This window comes from Rattus rattus, chromosome 6 (assembly GCF_011064425.1).
Source record: "Rattus rattus isolate New Zealand chromosome 6, Rrattus_CSIRO_v1, whole genome shotgun sequence".
Lineage (NCBI taxonomy): Eukaryota > Metazoa > Chordata > Mammalia > Rodentia > Muridae > Rattus > Rattus rattus.
In genome coordinates, this window is record NC_046159.1 from 137,738,841 (window position 1) to 137,761,803 (window position 22,963).

Genomic DNA, 22,963 nt, shown 5'->3' on the forward strand with positions numbered 1-22,963 from the left:
GCGACAAGATGCCCTGCTGGACAAAAGCAACCTCAGCAGAAAAAGGGAGCTTGGCTCACAGTTTGAGGTTACAGTCCATCACGCTGGGGAAGGCACAGCAACGGGGGTAGAGCCAGTGCTGGCCATCTGTCCTTGAGAAACAGTGAATGGTGAAAGCTTGTGTTAGCTCATCTTAACCTCCTTATCTAGTCCAGACCCACAGTGGGTAGGTCTTTCCACCTCAATTAACACAGTAAAGAAAATCTACCATGTGCATGTGTTATTGCAAAAATATAAAAAAATAAAATGGCTGTCTTTTACCTACTCTAGATCTGGCACTGCCCAAGATATCTGATTGATATCTTAATCTCAGTGCAAAGCCTCTCACCTGCTTTGCTTCATCCCATATCACACAGCTGAAGGCCTCTCTCTGAGCCTGGCAGCAATCTATCTATCTAGTTCCCAAGGCAGGTTTCCATGCCAGAAACGCACATCCCAACTCCGTGGTGACCCAGTGTCTCTAGCCACCGAACACTTTCTTACATTTAAAATTCCACATTACACACAACACAATAACCTTTGATCCAATTGATAGGATATAATTGCCCACCTAAACATACAAAGCCCAATACACATCCATCCCTTAAGAACATTCATAACAACCTGTAAAGGTACAGCGTGGAATCTTAACGTCAGCTTCCATGCTGTCCTGCGGCTACTCCCTCTCTCCTCCTCTCTCCTCCTCTTCCCTTAAACTTCTCCCACCCATCCATCCTTCTCCAATGACAGACCTTGTTCTATCCTGTACTGGCCCTCACCTGTATTTTATAGGTTCTAGTGAAGTCAGCTGAGTCCTGAGTACCATCCTTAGGGCAGTAGAATTAGCATCAAAATACAGAGAACCCCAGGACAAACCACAATACGCATGCCCAGAGGTCTGTCTCCCAAATGACTCTGGAGCTCATCTCCTTGACAATTGAAATCAACTCTCACACATTTAGTAGCTGTTAGGCTCTCCCCTCATCTCATTAAATACATACACACATTTGCATGCGGGTGTTGGGTTTCACACAGACAGTTTAAGAAGGAACATGTAGAATAATACATATGTTTATATTATTCCTTAAAATCAAAATCCAACAGGGAATGCCTGCCATGCGAGACTGGTTAGAAAGCATCCCTTAAAGGAAATGGCATAAGCTCCTGGAAGGTTCTGAGCAGGACTGAACTCACAGAGTTCACCTCTGTGAAATGAACAACTGATTAATCAATACAACTTTGTAAAAATCTGGCTCATGCCCTATTTTTGGTAAGTGGCGGGAACAGTGACTTTATAGTCACTCTCATTTAATACCCAAAATTGTCACCAATACTGTTGGACCAAAGACCACCAGGGTCTCCCCTGTACTTGAACAGGAAGGTTTCTTTCTTGCTACAGAGGGAAAGAATTCACAGCATGGGAAAATGGGAGTTAGGAAAAAGTTGTTAGGAAGCTGTATCCCAGAATTTAGACTTGTGTTAGAAATCTAATCTTAAGGACTTTCTCCTGGATTGATGTCTTTTTTATTTAATTTATTATTTATTATATGTAACTACACTGTAGCTGTCTTCAGACACACCAGAAGAGGGCATCGGATCCCATTACAGTTGGTTGTGAGCCACCATGTGGTTGCTGGGACTTGAACTCAGGACCTCTGGAAGAGCAGTCAGTGCTCTTAACCACTGGGCCATCTCTCCAGCCCCTGAACTGATTTCTAGCACAGAGTGGGGTTCATCTTTTCTAGAAGGAAGACTAAAGAGCATCTGACACTGTAAGTGGTAATCGGCAGTAACTCTTACTAGCTGGAATAAGACAGATAATGCCAAGAAGGGAGGTAGCAGAATTAGGATTTGAACTGGGCACCTAGCTATAGCCTGCACGTTTATCTTGTTTCCAGGCACTGTCAACAGAAGCAGCAAACAAGACGCAAAAGAGAGAAGGGAAAATGTTCTAAGACACCTCAGTTTCATAGTCAAACAAAGGAAGGAAAGGAGGAGCTCAGTGAATAGCTTCCTATCAATTTTATAAAGTCTGGCCCTGTGTGGTGCATGAATGAGACAGGGTGATTTCAACAGAACTGACATCCACGGTGTTAGTCCAGTGCTTCCTTGGAGTTTGTTTTCACTTTGTTCTCTTTTAGGGCTCCTAGATCTTTATAGTACTCTGTGGGGAGATTCTGTCAGGAGATGACTGCTTTAGCTCTGGATGAAAAAGCACACTAGGAGAGATGAGCAGGCTGTGTTCTCAACAGCGGATCTTTCTGATCCTGAACAAGAAAGTCCTGGCTTCTCTTGGGCTAGCTTGCCTGTCCTCACTACGCACAGTCTGCAAAGGAAGTGACTGTGAAGCTCCCTTACTAAGGAGGGGCCTCTTGGCACAAATCAGTAAGTCCAGTGGGTGTGGTGTCACGTGCCTACAATACCAGTGCTGGAGAGAGAGAGAGAGAGAGAGAGAGAGAGAGAGAGAGATATGATCAGGAGTTCAACCTCTTTGTAGCTTCAGAGTATGTTCAAGGCCCCCTATGCTACATGAGACTTTGTCTCGATATAACATCACACCCCTCTTGAGAAACCGTGTCTCTCTACCCAGATCCTAGTGTAAAGTGATAGATAAGGGGGTTAGAGTTGACAGAAGACTGTTCTCTGGGGAGACTGTCCATTCCTTTCACCAAGATCCCCAGAGCTTTATTTTTTTTAATGACTACCGAGTGGTTTTTTTGTTTTGTTTTGTTTTTTTAAAGAATTATTTATTTTAATGTATGTGAGTACTTGGACTGCATGTACACCTGCATGTCAGAAGGTGGCATCAGATCACCCTACAGCTGGTTGTGAGCCACCATGTGGTTGCTGGGGATTGAGCTCAGGACCTCTGAAAGAACAGACAATGTTCTTAATCTCTGAGCTGTCTTTCTAGCTCTGAGCTTTCTTTCTTGAGGTCTAATTGTTCAGTGTTTTTGTTTTTGGTTTTGGTTTTTTCTGAGTCCTTTGAGCTACTCAGAACTTTCGCAGCAAGTTTGTCAGGCTTTGTCATTTGCATCTAAAGAACCCCAGAGAGACCGATTTACTTGTGAATGTTTTCTATTTCTTGGAGTTTGAGGCAATGTCCTTTAACAATGTGAGCTCAACATCACAAGAAAGGACACCTTGGAAGCTGTAGCTTTCTAGTTCTTAGGAAAATGGGATGGCCCTCCCCCAGGGGTCTCCTGCTTCATGGTGATTATGAGGTTCTCTCCCAGCACTGAGAGGTGGTCAGAGCAAACGCTGAAAAGAGAGAGTGGGTCTCTGGCCTTCATCTTTATTTCGTTACTCTTTTCAATGGGAGCAGATGCAGTTGAACACATGGCTCTGATTCAGCTTCTGCTATCGATGAGCAAAAGAGGACACCTCAATTTCCACCTGTTTATGCAGAGAGCTGAATAGAAGCCTTTTTTTTTTCATCTGAAAAGCATCTCTCCAGAAGTTCGCTGATATACACAATTACAGTTATTCCCAAGTGAGGTAACATGTGTTTCTTAAAACCTTGTCAAGCCTGTGCTTCCAGTTACATGGCTTTATAGTGCACCTCTTGAAGATGCACCAAGCGATTCTTGGGGAATGATATCTTTGGATGACAGACAGGTGGGGAGACATACAGTTATAATTGTATCCCTTGAAGAAAAAAATTCAGGATGGAGAAGAAAGTGAATCTGCATTGAAAGGTAGATACTGGAGACACCGGAGAGTAGTTTTAGTGTAGAAATCAGATATCCTGTGAGCCTTTTTGTCCTGTAAAGCACAAGTCATGACAAGAAAGGTGGCTATTCTAAAATCACTTTTTTTTTTGCATTTCCAGATAATTAGCCACATAGCAAATAAAAAAATAAACAATACAACAACAGCAACAAAAAAAAAATTCTGCAAAGCTCAGACTGATCAATGAATTCAGAATGGTTCCTGGAACCATCATCACGGAATCCTGGGTATGATGATTAGAACATCGTGGGACAAAATGCTATTTGCAGTATCTCAGAAGCTAAAAGTATGCAGCTACTGGCTCTAAATGACAGCAGAGACCTCCAAACAACATTGGATGGAGTATATATGTTGTGGAACAATATGTGTAAGATAGACAAATGGTAAATTTGTCATTTTAAAATAAGGCAAAGTCTCTCCTTTATGTGCGTGCATGCGTGTGTGTGTGTGTGTGTGTGTGTGTGTGTGTGTGTGTGTGTGTGTGTGTGTAGCACACACGCATGTCGATCAGAAGGCAACTTGCTGGGCTTAGTTCTTTCCTACCACATTAGATTACAGGGATCAAACTGAGGCCATCAGGCTTGGTGGCAGGTACTTTTACCTTTTGAGCCATCAATTTTAAAAAAAAAAAAGTCAAAGTCAAAGGTATTATGTAAATATTTATGGGTTCATGTACAGAATACACATTCCTGGTTATCCTTGGCGAATGCAACGAGAGAGTGGGATTTGAGACACAGTTGTAGAAATGTTACTGCTTAAAACATATTTAAATAAAAATATATAAAAAATGTTAAGATGTATGTTATAACAGCAAGGTGGAATCATTATTTTCCCATATTCTCTATAGTTTTACTTATATTTCACAACAGAATGTCTTTTGAGTTCTATTGAATATACAAGGAGCAGGAAGAAAATGTTCTCATTATCTTACTTTATTTAGTCAGAGAGAGAATCATGACATGAAATAAAATCAGTAAGAACAAGTACCTGCTTTTTTTTTTCTTTGTGGAAACTTCATCAGCACTTTGGCAATAGCTTAAGTCGTGCTTGAACAAAGTCATCGCCACACATCTAGAGTTGGTGCCGTTTGTGTAAACATTTCCTCTGATGGAGAAATGTGTTGTTCAGGTTTCTGCTCAATGAAGACTGTTGCGGTGACTGTGGGCTCAAAAGAAAAATGTCCCAAGTCCAGGTTCCAATTTGGCCAGCTACTTGCAGAAGTTACTCTCCTGTCCTGGCAGAATTGCTACATACACTGCTTGCAACAATGTTACAGGATTCTTCTACACAGTTTTCATTGATTTCTAGGTTGAATTTCAGGAAGAGTCAAACATGATTTAGATGTCAGAGAATGAAAAAAGGCATGCTGAGGTGGGGGGACGGAGGGGCGGGGGACACATCTGTGTAATAGTTACGGCTCCAGAATAGGTCATATGAATGGGATTTAACCCCTAGGAGCCTCTTTAGAAAGAATAGACACTACTCTTTTCTTCAGTTACCACAGGACTTTATTTGAAAGGTGACCCAAAAGATCCTATAGAAATTACAATTACTTGGAAAATTTTACTAAGCCAAAGCATATCCTCCAGATTTTCTTCAAGTTGAGAATATCAGCTACCTTCTGAATTTGATGGCAGATGTAGAAAGGCAGAGGCTAAAAGCTCACGCTGGCTCTAAGTCTCCTTTGCATAATGGACTGGCGATGGTGCTATCGCTCACCATTTGCCCGTCAGAGTTTGTGGGAAGGTGACCATCTCTCTCTCTCTAAGGGCGGGTCTATGTTTGTGAGGCTTGAAGTTCTAGTGGACAGAGAAATCAGGCACTAAAACAGCCACTTCAGCTCCTGGGGAGGCAGGAGAATTGTGAGTTTGAGGCTGGCTTGAGTTACATAGGGAGATCTTGTCATAAACAAAACAAAACAAAACAATAGCCAAACATTGCTTATGGGCAACTTAAGAAGAAACAAGAGGAAAAAAATTGTCCATTGAAACTCACTGTGTAATCCAGGGGTAGTGATATACTTTTTATTCCAGCACCTGGGAAACAGAAGCAGAAGGATGTCTGTGAGTTCTGAGTTCCAGACCAGCCAGGTCTATATACTGAGTTCTAGGACAGCTATAGCTATATGGAGAGACCCTATATAGAAACAAACAAACAAACAAATGAAACAAAGAAAAAAAACAACCAAACTAAACAACGAAATAGCTACAACAAAAACTTGCTACGTACTCAAGGGTAAGCTTAAATTTCTGAATGCCAGGATCGTGGGCCCACACCGCCAAGCTCAGTTTTGTGCTGTGCCAAGGGTAGAACCCAGGGCTTCACACTACTAAGGAGGACTCTGCTAACTAAGCCTTCAAATCTAATCAACTAAGAAATATCTTCAAATTAACAATTTTTGTTTTAATTGTTTCTGTCCTTAATTTTTATGACTTTGCCTTTGGCAAAACTCAAATGGGCCTAAAACTTGTGCCTCCTCTTTCAACTCCAGAGTGCTGGAATTACAGATGTGGAGTACCAGACCCAGAGGAGTCCTCTTTTTATTAGTAAAGTAGTTAAATGGGGAGGAGAGAGAATGGCAGTGTGCAGTATTTGGGGTAGAGATCTATGCATACAGATTAGTAAATAGTGGTTCTTTCCCCTTTTCTGGTCTCAGGCATACCACATGTTCACTGTAAACTGCTTAGGAAATAGACACTAGTACGATGGAAAACAGAGCCTTCCTCTCCAAGGTCGCTGAGGACATTTCTAGCGCATATCCGCTCAGCAGTTTTTCTTTACATAGGCATTCTTTCCTTTTCTAGGGCAGGGTACTTTATTCACAGTTTTACGGCTTATTTTGCAGTTAGGATCCTAAAGGCTTCCTGTGTTGAGTTTCTGTTATCGTAGCAAAATATCTGAGATAACAAAGCATCAACAACAAAAGGCTTGCCTCACAGTCTTGGACCAAGCTGCAGTTCTGGGGCAGGTGGCAAACAGCTCTGTGATTGGTTGCCAGGCAGAGCATCAGGGCAGAGCGCATGCTGCTCCAGAAGGAAATCAGGAGAGGAGAAGGAATGGGGTTAGGGTCTCACTAAAGCCTTTCCAGGCAAGCCTGCAGTGCCCCCAAGACCTTCTACTGCACCCCACTTCTTAAATATTCCACATCTTCCTCCTAGTGCCCAGTAGGGGTCCGAGCCTTCCTTTAGCATCTGGACCTCTGGAGGACATAAAAAACACAAATTATCACATCTTCCGTGTTACGAAATGCTCTTTAAAAAATACCTTTGGTAACATAAGTAATATGTTCATGACAATGTGTTCAATAGTAGAGAACTATATAGATTCAAGTTAAAACACTGTCCATCTTGCCAGTGCCCAGTATGTAACCTTAGAAGAGTCCACTAATTAACTAATTGGTTGTTATGCGGTTTGCCTGCCTGAAGGTCTGTGCACGGCCTGTGTGCAGTACCCAGAGAGGCCAGAAGAGGATGGCAGATCTCCTGGAACCAGAGCTATGAAAGGTCGTGAGGTGCTATTCAGACGCTGGAGGAGCAGCTGGTGTTCTTAACCTCTAAGCCATTTTCCCCAACCTCACACTAATAATATGTGAGCGTAACCTTGACTCAGCCTGTGTGTGTGCCCTTTTAGACATTTTCTGTGTCTTGGCAGGTAAATAATTTTTCTTCATAAATGAAATTATATTGCTAACATCACTCTCATATACATATATTGTCATCTTTTCCCATCAGAATATATGGGTCCGTACCACAATTTTTTGTCATTGCCATGTTTAGATTTGTCAATCATCTTTACATTAATAAGGAAAAATAATGTTCTACTTCTATATTTCTTATTATTAAAATTTCAGGTGATGAAAGGTCTAAGCGAAATAAAATTATCTAAGTATCATAGTACATAATCTATATAAACATACATGATATTTTAGTCTTATCCTCTGAGAGAAGAGGCAGTCATATAGGGTAAAAGTTGAAAGTGCAGTTCTGAAGGAAAGTGTTTCTGTACCTCATTACAGGAAAATTACAACCACACGGAGCAAAACGTACGCATGAAGTCCCAGATTCTGCCTTCCACATGGCGTGAACTAGGTACAGTGCACATCTGTAGCTCTGGAGGGCAGGTGGAGGGGGAAGGAATGCAAGGCCGAAGTTCTCTGAGGTTGCCTTGAGCTAGAGATCTCGTCTCACAAAGAGACCCGCTCCCAAAGTAAAAACCAAAGCCAATAAATGGCAAACTGAGATGTTTTAGCTGCAAGTGATGACGAATGATCCATTTCACCAATATCGGAAACTTACACACATGGGATACAGATAGAACTCCTGTCTTCATTGATAAATACAAATGGTCAAACAAAGTTAAACACGAAGAAGGAGAATACGAACGATGGTCCTCCTTATTTAGAAAGGAAGGTTAAGGGAACTGGAGAAATGGCTCAGCACGAAAGACTGCTGAGTGTTCTCGAGAAGACTGAGCTCAGCACCCACAGCGGACGCTCACTCCAGCTCCATGAGGTCTGACGTCCTCTTCTGAACTCAGGATTACTGCATTTACACGTGCAAATTCCTACACACGGACATACACGGAATTTAAATAAAATTCCTCCTCCTCCTCCCCCTCCCCCCCTCCTCCCTCTTCCTCTTTCTCCTCCTCTCCTTTCTCCCCTCCTGTTCTTCTATTGGTTTTCAAGACAAAGTTTTCTCTGCGTAGCCCTGGCTGGCAGGGAACTTGCTCTGTAGACCAGGATGGCCTCAAACACAGAGATCCACCTGCTTCTGACTCTTGAGGGTTGGGATTAATGGCTAAGTAAATCTTAAGATACGAAATGAAGATTAATACTAAGGTGAACCTATTGTTGGATGGATGCAGAGAACTATCCTAAGACTGTGTTGTAATAAACTGGTGCGCATCGTAGGGTGAAACGGCAGGGGCAACGTCCTAAGTTTAGTAGACTCTAATTTCCTTTCACACTGCATAAATGTTCTTTTAAATAAATTTGGGAGGAAAAAAAAAATCTGGTGAAAAATTCCTTGTAATTACTGATTTCTCCACTAGATGTCAGGATTGTTCCACTCAAAGAAGGCAGCAGCATGAGGCTCTCATCCTATCCACTCTAGGCAAGTGAAAAATGGGTGTGTGTGACTACGTACCACACAGCACTTTGAAAAGCTACATTTCATAAGCTGATCTTCAAAGCATTGTTTAAAAGTGTCTTCGTGTTAAGAGAAGTATTAATTTGGTGACTTTTAAAGATTCACCGGAGTTGAAGCAAGAAAAATCCGCAACCTCTGTAAATGAAGTGCAGGACAGCTGAGGTAAGGGCCCTGCACGAGAAGGAGACGTGGCTCTTATCCTGGGCTTCACACGCCTACGCCACTGCCGCCTAAGCTGAATGCTTTATTCGCGCGCCCGCGCTCGTTCACTGCGGTCTCACCAGTATCTCAGGAAACCTCAGGCCCCGGGTGGTACTGACCTTATTAAGATCCAATCTATCAGGCCTATCTAATGCTCCCGTATGAGTAGATACGCACACTTTGTGCTGATCTACAATGGATGGGCACAAGTATGCCGGTGACTAGAGGGCACTTGTTTCAGTGCTAATAAACCAATCACTAAAGCAAATACTGAAACCAAACCCACATTTGCCTTCTGATCGAGGAGTTCCAGATATAAGAGTTTCCTGTACGCACGAGGCAAAGTGAGTGTAAAATAAAACGTCCTTAAGGACAGAAACAGGAGGTTAAATAGGGTTGTGTAAGTGGTGCTGGTTCCAAAATACAGATACATGGTTGCGGACTGTGTTTGGCCCATGGGAAGTGGCACTATTAGAAGGTAGGTGTGGCCTTCTTGGAGGAGGCGTAGGCTTATCAAGTCTGGCCAGTGAGATCCAGACCCTCTTCCTGGCTACCTGTGGAAGACGTTTCTACTCGTTGCCTTCAGATGAAGATGTAGAAGTCTCAGCCCCTCCAGCGCCATGCCTGCCTGGGTGCTGCCATGCTTCCCACAATGATGGCTAAGGACTGAACCTCTAAAACTGTAAGCCAGCCCCAATTAAATGTGTGCCTTTCTGAGAGTTGCCTTGATCATGGTGTCTCTTTACAGCAATGAAACCCTAACTAAGACAATGGTCATGTCATAAAGACACTTCGTGAACTGAGCTGCAAGGCATGCTTTATTTTTATGACAATTCACTCTTTAGCTCTGGCTGGCCTGGAACTCACTCTGTAGACCAGGCTGCCCTAGAACTCACAGAGACCTATCTGCCTCTGTCTTCTGAAACCTGAGATAAAAGGCCTATAGTGCCATGCTCAGTTTCAAGGTATGTGAGTTCCATTTGTGTGTGTCTTCCTTGACTGCATTGACGCAGGAAAGGTGCATTTTGATGGTCAGAAACACATTTTGCAGACAGCCCCTCAGTTTAGTTTTAAGCCAAGGACAACATCAGATCACAGTAATGAATGGAACCAAGACAATCTTATTTTGACAAAACCCAAGTAGAAGAACAGGCCTGGAGCCCAGCCGCTTTTCAGACACCTTAGGTCGCGCTCAGCTATAAATGGCAGTCAATTCTCAGTGCCTTTTAAATATATACTTTTTGTCTGTTCTTTGCGAAGTTCACATCATGCACCTCAATCCCACTCATCACCTCCTTTCAGACCTGCCCCCTACCCCTGCAACCTCCTTCTCAACACAGAAGAATAAATCTCCTTACAGAAGCTATAGCGTGTCACAGGGTGTCCACAGTACATATTTGCTCATATTTCTCTGCTGGCGAACGTTCACTGCAATGACTGTTTGGTCTGGTACGAGGCCACTGGCTTCTGCTACTCTATCAATCCTGGAACCTCATTGCTATTCCTCTCAGGTATCCTGCTGTTGTCCTGTGTCATGGACATCCTGCGGTTTTGGGTCTGTAGGACCGGCTCCATTATGCACAGCAGAAGTTCATCCACTGAGTAGAGGGTGGGTCAATTCCAAGGCCAGAATCTGGGCCTGAGCAGTATCTGAGCCTGCCGCTTCTCCTGCCCTCAAGGCTGGCTCACCAGAAACCCCTGCAAGCAGGGCCAGTTCTACCCTGCTGTCCAGGGGAGGTGCAGGGCCCAGCCGGTGAAGAAAATGACCAGTTCTCCAGTTCTCGTGACCCAGGGGCCAGCTCTCCTGCCAGCCATAAATAGTGAGGGATGAAGGAGGGGAGGGCAGGGCTGGCCCTCCTGTTCTTATGAACTGGGGTGGGGGGATGGGATTCTCCTGCCTGCCACCAGTGGCAAGGGCAAAAGGGAGGGGAGGGATCTCTTCCTCACTGGTACTACCACATAGCAAACAAGAGGTAGAGTGGGCTCTCCTACACCCATCCCCTCAGGGCTGGCTTACTTGCAACCTCCAAATCAAGGATCAGCTCTACTGTGCTGTCCAAGTGAGGCACAGGGCCTGCTCTCCCAAGAGCTGCCACAGGGAGGGGCAGGGCCAGCTCTTCTTCTCTGATGACCTCAGGGCCAGCTGTCCTGCCTGCTGTAGGTGGTGGCAGAAGGGGTATGCCTCTCTTGCCCGTGTCACCACGCACAGCAGAGGAGTGGCAGAGCCATCTCTCTCAGCTCACTGCCTCAGGCCAGCTCACCTGAGCCACTGCCCCAGGGTCAGCTCTACTGTGCTGCCCAGGAGACCTGCAGGGCCCACTCTCCTGAATGTTACACCAGTGCTGCAGTTGGTGAGGGGTAGGAACAGTTTTCCTGCCCACACGACTCCAGGGCCACCTCTTCCATAATGCCCATGTGAGAGGTGTGACCAGTTATGCACCGCCCTCAGATAGTGGTAAGAGACCCCTGTCGCTGCAGGGCCGTGGACCCAGACGTGACCCCTGGTGGCAGCACAGGCCACGACCCCACCCACCGTGGTCCCAGATGGCATCACTGGCCAGTCACATCAGGCTGTCCCTTACTACCTCAGAGTCTCCAGTGCTGCCTCTCTTCGCTGTACCCACTTCCTTCTGTTTATCTCTTCATTTCTCCACCACTCACGTGTTCCTCTTAGTAGCACCCATCGACTCTGAGTGTATGAGGTCGTCTCAGCAGGGCTATGCCCAACCATGTATTACGGCACCAGCCAGGGGTTATCTCAGGCATGGTCTGCCTCCTCCCAGGCCTCCTTGGTGTAGGCTATTTAGGCACAATCTTATGTATTGGCTTGTGGTATATGATCTCAGTCCTATGGAATGGTAGGGTCTGTACTCGTTCCTTGCCCTCTTCTCCTGTGGGAACTGCACAGCTGATCCGGGTAGTACTGAAGATCTGGTTTCTGTACTGGCTAGTTTGATGTCAACTTTAACTTAGCTAAAGACAACAGAACAGAAGGAAACTCAATTAAGATAATACCTTCGTAAGATAGGGACACATATTCCTAATTAGTGACTGATGAGGGACGGCCCAGTCCATTGTCGGTGGCGCCATCTCTGGGCTGGTGCCCTATGATCTGTAAGAAAGCAGGCTGAGTGAGCCGTGGGGAGCAACAGAAAGCAGCACCCCTCCATGCCCTCCGCGCCCGCTCCTGCCTCCAGGCTCCTGCCCTGCTTGAGTTCCTGTCCTGACTTCCTTTGATGATGAGCTGTGCTGTGGAAGCACAAGTCGAATGAATCTTTTCTTCCCCAACTTGCTTTTTGGTCATGACCCTTCATTGCAGCAATAAAAACCCCAAGACAGTTTCTCTTTGGTAAGTTGGTGCTTCAATATCATCCTTTGAAAGTGGTGGGCAATAAGCTATATTTCTTTGGCTGCCAACATCTGGGGCTGTGTATGTGTGTGTGTGTGTGTGTGTGTGTGTGTGTGTGTGTGTGTGTGTGTGTGTGTGTCAGGTTTAAAATGAGAGGCTGCAGCTTTGATAATGGGAACAGTGGGGAAATCTTCCATTGCAGACAACCAGAAAAGGGATGTGCACATAAAAGATACATCAACTCCCATGTTCTTTCTATTCACTTTATTTCCACACTTGTCTAATCGAATCATTAACAGTATGACTGCATCACAAGAAGTAGCTAACATCAAAAGGACTGTTAATTTTCTTCATCTCCATTACAGCTGATACTGTGGTCATTAGAGGTTATGGAGATCCTGGAGTTAGTACTGACAATGTAAGTCCACTGCTCCCTGTAAAAGAAGAGATCTGTTCTCATAAAGACAAACATTTTCTGTGAGCAGCACTAACATCAATGGCGCTTAATACACAGACTTGCTTTTATTAGTAATAGCCATCGTTAAGGCTAACACTCCCACACGTCTTTCCTGCATCCCCAGGATGTCTGATCTTCAGAATTATGCCAGGAGGATCTGGGATTGTACTGGCTGCAGATGAGAATAGCCTTTGCATTGCATGGTATGTATGGGAGGAAGTTTGAACAGAATCCCAAGTCTGCCTGTTCATAAGCTTCTATGTTGCCTTCCCCAGAATCTATTTACACGAACAGTCCGCCATAATGTGTGCATCCCTGGTCAAAATAAAAATTCATGACCTCTTCAGAAATAAAAATTTTAAGTCAGTAATCATAGAAGACTGCAACAAGGGCCTTTAGAAGGGCTGAGGTCTGTGAATATATGGGTTTTTTAAAAACTTTTTGATAACTTCATACATGTGTACTGTATATACACTCCTACAATCCTCCCTCTCTTCCCTGTTTGTTCCCCCCTCTCATTACCTCTTTTTATAGGATAATAATAAAATAAAATATAAGATAGAACAAAACTAATACATCAGAACTGGACAAGACAAATAACATTAGAAAAAAGAGCCCAAGAGAAGACACAAGAAAGGAGAACCTCTCATTTGAACACCCAGGAATCCCATAACACATATTCAAAGGACCTCCAGGGTAAAAAGAGAGAATCTAAAATTACATGACAAATAAAGGGAAAACCTTCACCTGACATCGTGAGACAAGGACCCTCCAAAGATGTGATTGAGTTCATTCTCCATTGGGCATTTACAGCAGGGCACAATGCCTACCCGTAAGAGTAGTTCGTTTCCCTGGTGAGACTCCCTTGAAAGAAATGAGTTTTCACTTGCAAGATGCTATCAGTTGAAGACAGCTTCTGGGTTAGGGATGGGGGCTTGGGTCCACTTCTTTCGGCTCTAGGACCCCGGCTGTGCAGATCCATGCAAGCCACTGGCATACGGTCTCATTCTCCATGGGTTCAAGGGTGCATTGATCCTGCTGATTTAGAGGGCCTTATTTCCTTGGTGTCCTACATCCCTCTGGCTCTCACAGTCTCCCTGCCTCCTCTTCCAGGAGGTTCCCTGATCCCTGAGAGGGGTGATCTGAATAATCTTCTCTAATGATTACTGAGCAAGGTATTCATGTATCAGTAGTCAGTGAATTGCTATTCTTTTAAACAGTAGTGTTTGGGTTTACCTTAGGTCGCTGGGATATTTAGTCTCAGGTTTTTGGTCTCCCAAGCAATATTGTGTTTGAGTTCCGTCTCATGGAGTAGACCTTAATTCAAGTCAGATTTTGGGTGACAAGTTTGTGACACCAGTATACTAGGATATCTTGCAGATACGACAACACTGTAGATGAAAGTGTTTGTGGCTGGGCTGGCGTTTTATGTTTCTTTTTTGGTAGAGTGCAGAGTTCCTTCTTATAGCACAGATGTGTAGGAGTGAAGGTTCTGGTATACAAAAGGTGGACTTCTCCATGATCAAAGAGTTGTGTGCTATACCAATTACCACAGCGGCTGTACAAACTTGCACTCCCACTAACAAGGGAGCAGTGTTTCCCCTTATCCTTGGCTAAATGACTTGTCCCTGAACCCAGCCATTCTGATGGGTATTAGGATGAAATCTCCAAGTAGTTATGATTTGTAGGCATAATGTTTTTGTGTACTATGTAAAGATTATGCTTGTTTATTCTCTGCCCTCTTGTCTTGTTTCAATCCAGACACGGCATTGAAGTACTTGTGTCAAGAACATCCTGTCTCAAGTTTGTGTAAACGATTTATTCTCTGCCTTGTCAAAAAAGGCGATCACCCAATGGCTGGGCAGAAGAGAGAACAGGGCAGTACCTTCCACCCCTCAGGGGAGGGAAAGAGAGAGAAGAGATTGAGCCACAAGGAGAGAGGAGGAGACAGGAGACATCATGGGAGTTCTGGAGCAAGGAAGACCCTAAATTCAAGTGTTATGGGGATTTTGGCTGGAAGGTAGCCAGATTCTCGTGGAGGACTGAGGTGAATGACCACCCCGATATTACAGTAAAGCCTGACTAAATCTTGGTTTGGTCTTTGTTGTTATTGGAGAATTAGCTAGGAAAAGTAAAATCAGCCACTGAATACCTTTCTATTAGAAATTTCTGTTCCAATGATTTGCATTTCCTTGATGACTAAGGATGTTGAACATTTAAGTGTTTCTCAGAGATACGTGCTTGGCAACGCTCATAGCTGATCTATTCACAACAGCTAAGAAATATAGACAACCTAAGCATTCTTAAACTGTGACTACGTAACAGCTCAGGAAGCTGGTCTGTCCTGGTGTCACAGACAGAGCCTGTGAAGACAGTTCCGACAGTTAGGAAGTGTGCAGTAAGTAGTACTAGTATTTGGCATTGCTATTATTCACGCTGTGTCATTCATTGCTAATTTCTTTGGCAGTCTGGGTGCCTTTGCTTCGAAAATAGATTTCAGAGGCATCTGTCAAAACCAAAACAAATATTTCAGTGTAGAAACACAGGCTGCCAGGCTCTTGACACGTAACCGATGGGAGTGGAGCTTTCGCAAAAGCAAACAACAAAAACAAAAAACCCCAACAAAACAAAAGACAAGGGCAAGACAACTTTGTTCCTCGACATTTAAATTTTGATTCCTTAACATTTACTTGATTTTTGTTCTCAGAATAAATGGGATTTGTATCCATCTTTTCTTTTTTTTTTTTTCTTTTTTTTTTTTTTTTTTTTTTTGATACAGATCTCCTTTGAGCTGAGCTACAGATAATCTCCTTCCCACTGAGTGTTAAGATTTCCTTGATTTCTGGTCTGTTCTTTGTCCGAGCCAGCTTAATACCATGGGCACTGTGGTTCTTCCACTGCCTTACTCTCCCATCAAGGGGCTCTGTGTCCTCTCTGGGCATGTGAAACCGTCTGATTTGGTGTTACGAAAACAACCAGATTAAATGTTCCATACTAAATCACAATGTGTTGGCTTCCTCCTCTAAATCCTTTGCTCACTACTGGCACCACGAGCTTTTATGGTATTTGTTTTACCAGAGGAAAGCTTGCTACCTCTGTTTTAGAAAAAGTCATTTCCCTCTTCTGGATGTGGAAACAGCCATACTTACTTTCTTAAATGAGGGGCCCCAGATACAGGTGATTATATTAGAAATAGGTGTTTTAAAGATAGAAATTGCTTTCTGCTCCTGTAACTGAATAGCGTAATTGACTGCAAACATGGCCTCGAGGGGATAGCTGCTTCAATGCTGACCAGCAGGGGCTGGTTACATTTTCTTAGATCATTCTGTTCCTTGTGTACAGGACGAGTCAGTTCCTAGTAGAGATGGAGCTAGAGCAGTGGTGAGACGGGACTCTTCAGGTGGTCCTTCATCTGTTAACAAAGCTTTACAACTCCCAACTCGGGCTCTGATTCCGATTTCCTTACTAATCTGAAACTCAGCAATTTAATCTCCTCTGGGCAGCAGTATGTTGGCAAATGTGCAGTAACCAGCTGTCAGCAGAAAGAGGAGCACGGACTTGCAGCATTTGGCAACTTTGGATGCACAAATGCTCCTACCACAGCCAATTTGAAGCTACCAATATGTCACTCCTCCTATGTGTTGGGAAGCAATGCTTACAGTTGGTTCTCAGGGACCACCACCTGGCCACTGCTACCTTTGAGCTCTTAAAGCAGCAGCCAGAAGTCTGGTGTCCTGATACCCCTCAATCACACCTAGGAGGACAGGGAGAGGCAGGTCTCCGAGAGTTTGGGGTCAGCCTGGCTTGCATAGTCACAGCCAACAATGGACAAAGTGAGCCTTCCAGACATCTGCTCACCTGAGAGGAAGGCTGCCAGGTCTGTGGCCGGCTTCTGGTCTTTCCACTTCACAAAATTAATTACTATAAACACAGACAAGAGAAAGAGTAGGGTGGGCACGGACTGGCGGCTCAGCAGTTAAGAACAACAGATTGTTTTTCCAGAGGACCCTAGCTGGATTCCCAACACCCATGTGTCAGCTCAAAACCAACGGTAACTCCAGTTCCAAAGGATCTGATGCCTTCTTCAGGCCTCTGAAGTTTCCGCCAGGTGCGCAAGTGGTAACAGGGAAGACACAAACATACGTAAAAATAAAAAATAAAAAATAGCAGCACATGGGAAGAGAGAACCCCATTTTAAGATGTTAGTGGCCAATCTTGCTTGATCATTTTTTTTTCCTGTATTTTTTTTAAATGTAAGTGACTTGCTGCTATTCTTATCAGTATGGTCACACAGCTTACTTTACTCAATGAACAAGCCCATTACTGTTACTCATTGTGACGTTCAGCGTCTCGGGTTTGCCCACTGGGCGTTCCTTGAGTCGGCTGCTGTGTAATCCACCTTCCACGGCTCTCACAGCATTTCCTTTCTCACGGCAAGTGTGCTGTCTTGCCCCAACCCTGAAATAACCTTATCCACACTTTAGATAACAAATGCAAATGACGCATATTTTCTTTTCTGGCTAAAGCCCAGAATTTTGTGGTTTGGTTAGCATAAAATGTCTCTCTAGCACTTGATCGCCAACAAAATTGCCGAGTCTGGATCAGGACACTCTAGTTGGGATGCTTATATTGAAGCAGTTTCTGATTTTTTGGTGCAACATATGGTTCTGCCACCTATCGGTCCGTAATAAACCCATGAGTTTCAGTGGGGGAGTTTAAGTCTGGAATGGTTGTGGATCCCAAAATGAAGGCTCATCACAGGCTTTAAAAGTGTTGACAGCACTCTCCTGCAAACCTTAAGCTTTGAATAAGGGGAGTTGCCGCCACTGACATATTTCCGATTCCCAATCACCAGCCTAACCACAAAAGTTCACCGATGAAGAAAATTTGGCCAAGTGTATTGAGTGCTCTTGCATAGACTGGTGAAAAGCCCACTGAACAGAGGGTGTGATGCATCTAGAGGAATGGCTTCTTATTCTCCAGGGGCCCTACCTCCCCATCCATGGTCTCGAAAATGCCTCATTTCCATGACATGCACGTGATGAACATTTCCAAGACATTTTACCTTAAAGCTGAGAAAAGAAACAGAGACGAGCTTGTAAAAATACATCTTTTAATAAACGTGAGGCAGCAGCACGGCACACCCACTGAGGTCTCTACCTTGTGGTTTACAGCACACGCTATCCATCACAGGGCGTATGTACAAGCAGAGTGAACTTGGGATCTTAGGCTTATTCTTCTCCCAAAGGTGGGTGACACAGACTTGCTGCGCCATCTCACATTCAAGGTTGTCTGCCACACTGGCTCCTTGGAAGGCCTTCAAAACCATCAGCTTTTTAGCAACAAAAGACGTTACCCACCCCATCTGAAGAACAGCCCCGGCAGTGACTCAAAAGGACTGTAAATACATGCTTTCCTTTGATGGCTCTAAAAAGCACTATTTATGCCCAATCTGGAACACTAAAAAGATAATACTGAAACAGCTGTTTCTCTTCCTGAGCGAATTTGTAATAAGCAGTAATTGGAGGCTATGGATGGTAATGCCAAAAGATTCTCATAAGAAAGCTCAATGCCTGTAGTTACAATCCTGTGAGCTGAAAATCGTCTGGTGTCCTCATGGCTGAGTCCACTTTTTTTTTTTTTCTTTCCTAATTTTGTTTTTAAGACAGGGTCTCTCTGTGTAGCTCTGACTGGCTTGGAACTTGCCATGGAGACCAGAATTTCCAGAGATGCCCCTGTCTCGGCCTCCTCAGTGCTGGTGGTAAAGTCAAAAGCCACTCCACCTGGCCCTGCTTTTATCTCTTTATACTAACGCCAAGGCATGGTGGGATTTTTAATCTTTCTGAAAACAGTTTAGTGAGAGAAGAACTAAGATTAGTTAACAAAAGGGAAGAAAACTAGTATTAATCTCAAAACTCCAGCAGCCATTGTCTTGGAAGGACCAACACTCAGCTTTATTTATGAGTAAGAAAAGGCGGAAGTGGAAAAGACTAGAAGCCATAATTTAAACAAACAAACAAACAAAAAAACCCATAGATATGCATGCTTTGTACTGACGGTATTTAAAAATTATATAATTGGATTTACTTGCCTACATAAAGTAGTAGTGTTGGACTTAGGGAAAAGTACTACACACCTCTACAGAAATACTGAGATTTGGAAGGGTGGCATCATAAACTGTTACCATAAAATCAGCTGCTTGTAAAAAACTATGACTGTAATATTCCATGATCCTTACAAAACACAACGCTAGTAAGTGGACATCATACCAATTAGTGAGCAGCTCAAATTCCTAATAGTTAAGACCCAACATCTCTCAATGTCAAAGTGGGAGGTTAGTACTAAATGGTTTTATCCATTTGACATCGCATCGGAAGAGATATTTTTAAAACTTGTCCCTCTTTAATATCTCGTCTTAGTTTCGGAGGTAGAACGGGTATAATTTAATCTCTCTCCTATCTCGCCCATTCTCATGATCTGAGGCCGTTATTACAGCTTGTGAGCTACGGGAGGAGACATACTAAAGTGAATTCCCAGCGACCGGGCTACCGCTGGTGGTGTACGTAGGTTGGCTGTGTCAGAAAGACACGTTTCAGGTGAAACACATTCCTCAGTCAATGCCTGAAGTTTACCAGCTACCGTAAAGTCAGACTTCCCACTGGTTATCAGGTGTGTTAGAGCAAAACTCCTACATGGCTACTTCTCCTGTTTGTGTATCCTCTTAAGCACTTGCTCAAGTGTGAAGCAGTGTTAGAAGCAGAAACTGAACAGAGCAAAGCCACAACTCAAATAGTAGCCACCAAATGAATCTTTGGCGCTGACACTGACGGACAGCCTCCTGTGCCCTAGCATTTGTGTCTAAAAGACAACCATTTGGCTTCAACAACCTTTTATTCATTTGTCTTAGGCACTAAGAGCTTGGCCAGGGCATGAGCACTACCTGAAGGAAGGTTATCTGGAAAGGGATTCTTTCTTTGAATGAAGCGACATGCTGTCTCTTGACACACTTTTAACTCCAGCGCTATAATCAGTAACTAAAACTTACGGGGTGTTACACAGGAGTGGGGCAGGCCAGTAGTTAGTGCTCAGGAGGCAAACTGGAGAACGGTCAACTGTGAGTCCAGACTGGTCTACAGAGTGAGTTCTAGGCCAGCCAGGGCTACACACAAGACACTGCGTGAAACCAACAAAGAAGTCAAACGTTAACTGTGTTTAAATGTTAGCCTTACTCTGTCATCATTTAAATCACATTCTGCTTTTCACTGAAATGAGGTAGAAGATAGTAATCTTCAGTATACAGATGCCCTACTCAATTAGTCCCAAGAGAGAACGAAATTATACCTTCAGGCTGGTAGAGTGTGAAGACAAGCACTAGCCGTATCTGACCGAGACTCCTTAAATCTGAAACTGCCCCTTTCGCTTTTAAGTCATCGGAGACGATGCACAATCTGAAATATCGGTAAGGATCAAACAGCATTGTTCAGTATGCCGTCTTCATTGCCTCAGTCGTTATCACAGGCCCTCTCACCTAAGTGATTGATCACAGACATCAACAAGGAGGCCAAAGACCCTTGGTCTTAGAAGCAAGATAAAAGGAATGTTTCACATTTAGAAGAATGTACTATGTACCTCATAAAGTCTAGCAGCCTTCCATTCTACCAAGATATACAAATGTGGCTCCACTGACGGGTAAGGAACAAAGGAAAAATGTACACAGGTCCAAAAAGGCTCGTTGTGCAGGGGGCTGTGAGGCTACCAGACACACTTTGAACAGTTAATTATAACTGTTAAGTGCTATGTGAAACTACCGGAATGTCGATTTCAATGGCAGAGAGGCGGGACCGTGATGAATAGGGCTGGGAGTAAGTGTGCATCCCAGGGGGATGGGAGTACAGTGGCTGCCAGAAAGGAGAGGACAAAGACTTGCATGCACAGTACCAAACAAACAGCAGGAGAGCAGTCATGAACAGACCCCCTGAGCTAGCGATCGTGACAAACACTGCATAGTCAAAGGTAAAGACCGGCTCGAACTTCTTGTTGAGATGGCTGTTATAGAAGATGGCCCAGATGGATGGAGAGAGGCTCACGGTACCTGCCAGGAAAAACAGGAGTCCAGCCACCAGGTGGCAGCCTGCACTATTGACCAGACACTTGGCCAGTTTGATGTTAGGCACCGAGGACTTGAAGGCCGTGTTGCACATCCCAATCAGGCAGAGCAGCAAGGCACCCATTGCGATCAGGATGCTGAGGGGCAGGGCGAACTGGAGGACGCGCAGGTCCAGCTGGTCGACCGACAGGTACCAAGTGCGGTCGTACATCAGGCAGTCACTGCTTCCGTCATACCGGGCGCACTTCACCCACAGGCCCGTGTAGATCGTCAGGTTCTTCTCGTTTCTGTTGAATGTGATGAGTCGCAGCTTCCTCCAGTTGGGAAGCAGAGTCCCCGCGAAGAGGCCTGCTACAGAGGCAATGCCGCACAGGAAGGAGAGGACCGTGGCTGCGTGGACATCTCGGCAGCCCATGGCAGGACGGCTTGGGCAGTGTGTTCCGTCTGGGGGATGACACACAGAGGGCAAATCAGGAACAGTGGAGAGCACGACTAGAGCTGCCGCCCACTGGCAGCACATTTACAGGTGAAATGCCAGTGCACAGAGGGAGCTAGCCAGTGTGACCAAGCACTTCCGAGGCAGGAGGACTGCAGTATGTCTCAGGCCAGCCTGGTCTCTAAATTGAGTTCTAGACCAGACCCTGCCACCACCCACGCATCCCAATAGAAAGGCAGGCAGGCAGGCAGGCAGGAAGGAAGGAAGATGGAAACTCCTGCTTCCTCCCTGTACAGTATGAATGAACATTAGCATCTATGTCCCAGATCAAGTGCACACACGTGCTTTGTTGTCACTTTGTCACACAAAACCAAAAATCTTTAGCCATCGTTATTTTTCTTCATAATTAAAGAGAGTAACATAGCACCTAAAATATAAAATTAGTTGTCAATATTTGCTCAGCATACATATATGGGCCACTCAGCATATCAGGTATTCAATGAAAAAATCGCAAATTATTCAAATTACAGCAAGGGCTAGGACACTGGCTAACAGCTACAGGCTCTACAACTCGAGCATAAGTGCTTAAGCAATGTAAGGTGAGGGGTCTGCCAAAGGCAAAGGTGTGGAGGAGCGGAGCAGGAAAGCAGGATTTAAAGAGCTGCCTCTTGACCTGGCTGACAGACAGACATTCCCTGTGCCCGTACTCCTCGTCTGCAAACTGGCTCAGAAAGTAGTACCTACCTCTCAGGGTTTTTTAATCATGGATCCAATGAGTTAATGCAATGCCACATGTGCTTAGAACACCTATGAAGCACTGTGGAAAGCGAATGCTGGGTATTCATGATCAATTGCCTTTTCTGCTTGACCAGTGCAGTGCTTGGCACACTAGAGTGGTTTAAGCAACTTTCACTGAGTGACTACTACATGAGAAAAAGCCAGCTCATCTCACTGCTGTAATTCTGGCACACCAGGGAATTCTTACATGTGAATGGGCCCATCTCCAGTCAACCAGTCAACCAGGAGAGAACAAAAGGCCCTGGGCTGAGATTCCTGCCTACCTGCCTTCTGGATGGTTTCATTTGACTCAAGTGCTTTTCGGGGACCTCTCTAGAACTTGGTAGTTATAAAGCTATTGATGTTAGTGTGAGATAAACGCAGATTCTGAGGTAGAACACCTTCGGAGCACCTTGGCATTGTAACCGAAACGACAACATAGCCTTTCTCTCTTCTCTAATTACACGGCTGTATTCTCCTCCCATCTATGATTAACTGTAATAAAGCAGCATCTGATTCAGATTTGATTTTTCTCCAGAGTTTTTAATGCACCTCGAAGCACTACTTGAACATAGTTTCCACCATGAGGCAGCAGAGCAGACAACTTTTAGGGGTACGTTTACTTTGCTGTTGTTCAAAGCAAGACGAAGGGGTGAAGTTGACAGTGACCTTTTTGTTTAAACAAAGGAACATTTAGTCTTTCTCCTTCTCCTTCTCCTTCTTCTTTCCTGGAGCT

General features: G+C 44.4%; 1 protein-coding gene across 1 annotated transcript; it reads right to left on the bottom strand.

Moving 5' to 3' along the window:
* Nucleotides 1-18,003: 18,003 nt before the first annotated feature.
* On the bottom strand, nucleotides 18,004-21,859 carry Cldn12 (claudin 12). The gene has a single exon (XM_032907016.1). The coding sequence runs from the start codon at nucleotides 21,532-21,534 to the stop codon at nucleotides 20,695-20,697; it is 840 nt and encodes a 279-aa protein (XP_032762907.1). The 5' UTR covers nucleotides 21,535-21,859; the 3' UTR covers nucleotides 18,004-20,694.
* Between the last annotated feature and the right edge of the window lie 1,104 nt (nucleotides 21,860-22,963).

What these genes read in the sequence shown, in the direction of transcription:
- Cldn12 (XM_032907016.1), bottom strand. Translation starts at nt 21,534, where the DNA reads ATGTGCTGCCAGTGGGCGGCAGCTCTAGTCGTGCTCTCCACTGTTCCT.